The sequence below is a fragment of the Gossypium hirsutum genome, chromosome A12 (genome assembly GCF_007990345.1).
Source record: "Gossypium hirsutum isolate 1008001.06 chromosome A12, Gossypium_hirsutum_v2.1, whole genome shotgun sequence".
NCBI lineage: Eukaryota > Viridiplantae > Streptophyta > Magnoliopsida > Malvales > Malvaceae > Gossypium > Gossypium hirsutum.
The window spans coordinates 2,734,611-2,741,909 of NC_053435.1; the positions used below are offsets into that span (position 1 = coordinate 2,734,611).

The window sequence follows — 7,299 nt, forward strand, 5'->3', positions numbered from 1 at the left end:
ATGTTAGTAGGTTAACAATTTGGGCAAATTTTAGAATATTTCCATTTAAGTGATTCCCTTAAAATGAATTGCATCTATTTCTTGTTTCAGCAGTTTACACAATACCAAGTTTGTTTCCTTGCAGAAAGGCATGTGTAGAGCTACTAATATACATATGAAATTGATGCAAGTAGTCAACAAATTTATATTTAAATATAAAAAGGGTTTTTTTTAATTAATAAAACAGGTGTTAAATCGAAGATTAATGTAGTTTTGAATATAATTTTTTTTATAAATCATTTTATAATTTTGTAGAAAAAATATTTTTTCATATTAAAAGCAATTAACAAAATTAATTTAATTTAATTTATATGAATTTCGAAATTTAGTAATTAAAGACATTTAATTTAAATGTTAATATTTTTCGTTAATTGTAAGTAATTTTGATTGGTATAATAATAAATTTAGTTTTCAAAGTTTAGATATTCTATCAATATGGTCATAATTTAACAAATTTAGGATGCAATATTTGTGTAAATGTTGAAGCTAGATTTGTTGAAGATTTTGTAATCAATGTCAAATTGACAAAAACATTTAAACATCAAGGGCTAAATTTGTTGTTATACCAATACAAACTATGTACAATTGAAAAAATATATTAACACCATGATGAATTATCTTTAGTTGCTAACTTTTGAAATTGATAGAAGTTAAATTGCTTCGATTTTTTTTAGAGAGACCAATTTGCTTAATTTCAAGATTGAGAGAAATTCGAGAGATCTTAGGAATCAATTTGTTCAATTAAATTTTAAGAAAGACTAGAGACGTCTTTTTACTTCTTTTTTTTTTTTTCCTTTCTATGAGATATTTGGAGCTCCTATGAAGTTGTGTTTATTTAAATTAGACTCCTAGACTAAGAGCAAGTTCTCTAACCATTATTTTTTTTCCTTTGTTTTAGAGTCTATAAAGATCGATCTTTTTGTGAATTTGTGTATATTTTTTTTAATAATGTCGTCTTTATATTTAAATTTATATCTTTTTTGAGAATATGATGTATTTTACTATTGCACACAAAACTCATAAATAATTATAATTGTATTGTATGTGATGAAGCTCTACAAAATATCTTAAAATATAAATAATAATAATAACACTTTGAACCAAAAAAGAAAGAAATCAGACACACGTACACAGGTATCCAGTTAAGAGCAGTGAGATACTTGGTGTGGGCATGGAGAAACATTAATGCTAAAACAAAGTATGGAGGGCACTGTACTGCACCATTGCTCCACCACCATTCCCATTAATGTCCCTCTCGTAAATATATGTGCGTTGCCGACACTTTCTCCTCCATTTATAATTTCGTCAAAGTTATGATCGCATACGTGTGTTTTTGAAGTGCTCGCCCTATTTATTACACAAATTCCTGCTTCTTCCCTTCACTTTCTTCTACGTATTTTCATAATTATTTGTTTTAGATCCACGTTAATCACGGGATTCCATGCTTTTCATTTTTTTTAGGGTTCCAAAGTTTTCAACAGGATTCTATGATTAATATATTATTTATTGAGTATTTAAAAAAATAAATAAAAACACCCTTATAAATAATATAACTCAAAAATAAGTTAAGTTTGCCTAACCCCATTAAAAATAAAATAAAACTCTCCCCTACTTTAGATCTCACTCTTAACAATTATATGAAGGCAATAAATATAGAAAATACAAACTCAGCAGGTGAATATATTCCTTACTAAAATGATGTTGTCTAGTTAACACTATACAAGTTACATATCCAACTTTAATTTGATTGGGTATGGTAATAAATCATCTCTGATAAATGTTATAATGAGAAATATTTGTTAAAATTTCACTTTTTCCTTCTCCTATAGAAATTGTTGCTATTAACATTCAATATGCAAGCTAATTAATTAATTAATTACGGTATTCCAACCCAATTAGTGATGATTTATTTGCTGGCTGTTGTAACTAATTACTGGTTGAATTGTCTACATCAATGAGGTAATTATGGTTGTTTATTTTAATAATTGAGCGCCATTGATGGCCTGTTTGTTGCAGCATTTCTCCTTTGGAACACTAGTTAATGGAAAGCGATTAGATTAGAGGGGTTTTTACATTATAAGCTGTGCTTTTCTTTAACTAATTTTTCATATGCATGTGCTTTGAATTTGGATGATTGATGTTAATTGCCTTTAATAAAATTAGTTTTTTAATTATCTTTAAGTTACAATCTCCTTATAAGTCTCAATAAGAAGATGATTTTCAAAAGAAGAGATGTGAAACTAAATATTCATAGTATACAATATTAATGCTTAAATTTTAATATATCACACTTTATACAAAATAGTGGGTTTGTCTAAATACATATATATGTGGTCGTTATTTTAAATGGAAAACTGGTATGTTGATGAGAATTGATGGAATCAAGAGTTATTGCATTGAAAAGGAGGAGGTTAGGGTTGTTGGGATTGCACTATCACGTGATTTTAGCATATATATATGCAATTGCTTGATTAATGTAAATTGGATTTTGATTTGATTTATGAAATCTCTCTTAGGGTTTTGTTTAGGGTGTTCCCTTTGTTTATGCACTTTCCACTTTAGTGAATGAGCATTTGAGGTTTGTGAAACATCATGATGAGGTGGAACATTCCTTTCCCAAGTGAGAGAATTTAAGATTAAAATGAGATTACAAGAAAAAACAGCAACAAAATTAAAATTAAAGATGTTGAAAGGCCGAAAGACAAAATCTGCAAAAGCATGTAAAAGAAAAAGATGCTACTTGTGAAATGAAAAAAAGGAAAAGATGGAGGAAAGGAAATCACATGGGGTTTGGGGCGGGAAACTAGTTGAGCTTTTTCACCTCGTGCCAAGTTTTAATGATAGATATTTTCATACACAAGCTAACCCCACCATTGGCCTCTGCTGATTCATGACTTGGGCTCCGATGATCACTTTACCTTATAACATAATGTATATTTTTACTTGTCGGAATGAAATGGATTATTTTAAAGTAATGGTGGCCCCACCAGTAAACATGATGGTCAAGGGGAAAAAAAGAGGCACACAATGGTGGTGAACTTTCAAAAGACGACCCCGGATGCTTGCTGTCAGGCACCATGGACTTAAAAGGAAGTTCACACACATAGGGATGGGTGCATTAGAGCTGGCTAATGGCTAAGACCCACTCACTTTAAACAATATATAAAACTAGCCTAGGTGGTGCTCATCTCAAGGTTTAAAACATTAAATATGCATAACATGGGTGAAAAGGAGACGTTAAGACAATATTAGTTTAATATAATAATCTTAGACCATTCAAAATTCAAATAAAGCAACAGTCAACGCTTCATTCAAAGATGATGATGGTATAACATTATTCAGAAGAACATGATCTTTCTGCCTATACATTTAGCATTCAGCAGCGATGGACAAATGAAATCACACATCCAACCCCAACTCAGATCATTGATTACATATGGTAAGAAAAATAGTTAGTTCCAGCTAATATCTCATTTACCATACCTTTTTATCACCCACATCAACATCAAAATCTCTTTCCATTCCTAAACCCCCAGAATAGCCTTTAGGTCAAACCCATCGCAAAAAGGAATCACAGATCAAGAAACAGTAACATTAAAAAGTAAAAACTGGACATTTGCTCTCAAACTCATGCTAATCGACAGCAGTATCCTTTATGCTGCGCCACATTATATTCATCAATCATTAGAGTTAGTAAAACTATAGAAAGGTTAATGGGAGTGCTTTACCATCTACCATGAAGCGAGGAAGGTAACTAAAAATCAAACCTCCATTAGCTCTATCCCTAACTGGAAAACCAAGCTCCAACTCCATAGTTGGATTCTGCTTTAAGAGTATATAAAGATTCATGCAGGTCCATTGGAAGTTCGAACCCGAGAATGATTATACTCTATTTACTGATTAATAGAGGCATATAAACCAAAGTCCAAAAAAATGACTTCTACCTTGTAACATCTAATGGGTTAGTCAACCAGTCTGCACTAGCTACCAATATGAACAATTGCCATGCACTCCATCAGGCTTCCATCCTCCAAATCATGCTGTCTGCATTGCCATCTTGTGCCTTTTGTAGGGCAGCAACTTTGGCACGGTGTGCTGCTAATGCAATCGCACTTTTTCCTCTTTCATCCTGAGAGAGTTCACTGGTTTCACTGATGGATCCGGATCTCAAATCACCTGGGGGGATAAAACAATCAACAGAAAGGCCTGGTACGTTAAATGCAACCTCTTCAATCGTCCATGCTTCTTCCATCTTTGTTTTCGTGTGGCTCATTGCAACTTCTCCAAACCTGAAAAGTGTAACAACAGAACGCCCAGAGTGTGCTATCATTATACCTTCAACAGACCGGTAATCTTCAAGAAACGAATTGATTGTCGTTTCCCAATAAACAGCGTCACCACCATTAGATTGGATGCGAGTCAGATGTGAATCTTCCATTTGAACAAGAAGCCCAGTCTTTTGACTAAAGTAACCAAATAGAACATGCCTGATAATCTCTGCAGGGCCCTCACTTCTTGCCTTCAGTGTCTGAGGATCAGTACAAAGCTTGAGAATGAAGCAATCCTCACCATTTATCTTTTTCTCTCCTATGCATCTTGCATCAGCAAACATACTAGCTGTAGTTCTAGGATCAAGACCCTGAAGCAGGAGTAATAATCCCAAAGAGAAAATCAGAAAAAGAACAATGCTAAAACTATAACTCAACAGCCAATATTATGCAGTTAAATAAGCAGATAAAAACTCACCTGAAGTGCACGACGCAAGGGTCTAACAGGCCCCTTGGCTGTGTGTGCTCCAAGCCAAGGTGTGTGCCTCCAAACAAGCTTCCCGTTACAGCCAGCATGAACCTTGCTACCCCCGACCGCAAGTTCAACATACCACATGTCTGGATTCATTTGCCAGAGTACAAACCCACCAGACTCTGCACATTTAGAGACATTTCGGTTCTTAACAGTAGTCGTGGGGGTTTCATATTCACAAGCTACCATTTTTAACTTTCCCATTGCGTACGCATTCCGAATGGAGTTTTGCAGCTTCTGCCCACCGGAAGCAGCTGTGTACTGCTGCAATATGTACTGAGCAGAGGAAGTTTCCTGCACCATACCAAATTTAACACGAAACATTACTAAAGCCTCAGAATCGTAGCACTAGAAAGCTTAACATCTGATTAAATGAGAAACTTCACCCACATGTAGCTTTCAGTCCCTGTATTTGCACAAACAAAACACTGCCAAAATCCCAACAGCCATTAAACACACTGTTTCTACTTTTATGGCTTAAAAGCATCTAGTCGGAGCCAAGAAAATTATACTATATTTCTACATGGATTTTATCCTTCAGATTCTTGCTAAAAAGAACAGTTTGAATCACCAGATCGAGATTAGTTTACGTGGTCTATCACCCGTAGAAGAAGCTTAAAGGAAATATTAGAACATGAGTAAGCATTAACGATACAAACAAATTCTATATTGATTAATACCAATTAACGTATCTACGCAAATTAGAGTTAGTCCAAAATCTAAATTAACGAGCACCCTAAAGAACTTCTTAAACACTCCAACAACACCAACCCGGAGTATACTATTGTCGGTAATTTAAATTCCAACCTAACTTCCCCTTTCTGCAAACCAGTCTCAGTCAAACCATCACCAAAAAAGAAGAGCCATAAATTCTTTTATTTTCTTTTTTTCTTTTTATGAGGAAATGAAGCAATGCCAGAGAGAGAGGGAAAAGGGGACTAACAATGGGAGTGTCTTTGATGCTCAAAAGCGGCAGAGGGTCAGTGGAGCTAACATGAACGGGAGCCAAAGGAGCACCCATGACACCAAGCAAAAGCCTCAGATCAGACCTTCTATAACTCATCGAGGCAACCGATGGGGTCCTCGACAACTGACCTTTAACCCATTGTCCTAGCCCCGACCCAACCCGCTTCGAATCCCCGACTTCGCCTCCATCCGGATCCGGACCTTCCATGAGCGGCGCTAACGCTTCCCCAACAGGCCTTAGACTCCCGGATCTCAAGATTAAGGACTCCGGTTGCGCCACGTAAGCGCCATCGTAGTTGTTGTGGTTGTTTTTCTTCCTCCGCAGCAGGGTGGCAAAGGGTGAACGAGCTCTCGCAGGGCTGCTGGACCTCGAGCGCGAAGGGGAAAGCCCCCTAACTACTTCTTGTTTAAGACCAGAGAAGAAACCTTGCTTTTTCTCCATTTTTTATCAGAGTTTTCACGGAAAAGAGAGTTTGTTTCGTTGATTCGGAGAGGAAGAAACAAAGGGAATGAGGGGGGAAAAAGTGATTACAAAAGAGAAAAAGAGTGGTGAAGTTCATTCATGGAGGGCCAGAGAGTGAGAAGTATAGGAGCTTTTAGAGTTGAAGGGGGGTTTCCTTTCCCATTGTTTATAAACTTGCAATATTTACAAACCAACCTACGCCTATAGGGAGAATGGAAAGAATGTAACCGATGAAAAAGAAAAAAGAATGTGACCTCTCACATCCCTCCATTCCCTATTTCCCTTTTTTCAATAATGTTTCTTCTTTTTCTTTTAATTTATTCATTATTATCAGTTTATTTTTTTTAAATATATCTTCATAAATTTTCGTATCTTAAATCTTTTTTATTATATTAATTTAGACTATTTTCACTGCATTTCTAAGAAACAACTCAGGTAACATTTTTAGAAACAGCAATCACTAATTCCGAAGATGATCAAACAATATGGATGATATATACACCTGGCTTTATTATCCAAATATTATAAAATAAAACAAAAAAATTCGAAAATGGTATTCCACTTCAATTAATTACGGGAATGAATTGTTTAGGGGTGGAAGGTGACGCAGAAATAGCACTATTTTTTGTTTGATAGTGACAAAAATCATTTAACCAAAAAAATATTATTATTATTATTATATTGATAGAAGGTAGCTAGTAGACAGCACCAAAATAACCTCTATAACTCAACACAACCCGAGAGTTGCTGTGATAGGCGGCACCAAAGCCTCTATCGCCTCCGCATCACTCTCCAGCCACCTAAACAACCCATTTCCATAATTAATCGGGATGGGATACTATCTTTATATTTTTTATTTTATTTTATAATATTTGGGTAAAAAAGCCTCTATGCCATTTTTGACAATTTCAAAAGACTAAAAACCTCTTTTTATTATGATAATATTTTTATAATATAAAATTTATTAAAAATAAATTGAAATTTAAACTTTAAACATTTTAACTTCAACCAAAAATCTTATTTATTTTCAA

The 7,299-nt window shown here is 34.5% G+C and overlaps 1 protein-coding gene across 1 annotated transcript; it reads right to left on the reverse strand.

Moving 5' to 3' along the window:
• Positions 1–3,321: 3,321 nt before the first annotated feature.
• LOC107938378 (uncharacterized) lies at positions 3,322–6,736 on the reverse strand. The gene is made up of 3 exons (XM_016871506.2): positions 5,783–6,736; positions 4,786–5,133; positions 3,322–4,678 (listed from the first exon to the last, which is right to left on the reverse strand). The coding sequence occupies exons 1-3, from the start codon at positions 6,245–6,247 to the stop codon at positions 4,055–4,057; spliced, it is 1,437 nt and encodes a 478-aa protein (XP_016726995.2). The 5' UTR covers positions 6,248–6,736; the 3' UTR covers positions 3,322–4,054.
• Between the last annotated feature and the right edge of the window lie 563 nt (positions 6,737–7,299).

Coding starts and splice junctions, on each gene's coding strand:
- LOC107938378 (XM_016871506.2), bottom strand. CDS start 6,247: ATGGAGAAAAAGCAAGGTTTCTTCTCTGGTCTTAAACAAGAAGTAGTT. Junction 5,134..5,782: donor GCATCAAAGACACTCCCATT/GTTAGTCCCCTT, acceptor GGTATGGTGCAG/GAAACTTCCTCTGCTCAGTA. Junction 4,679..4,785: donor CCTTGCGTCGTGCACTTCAG/GTGAGTTTTTAT, acceptor CTCCTGCTTCAG/GGTCTTGATCCTAGAACTAC.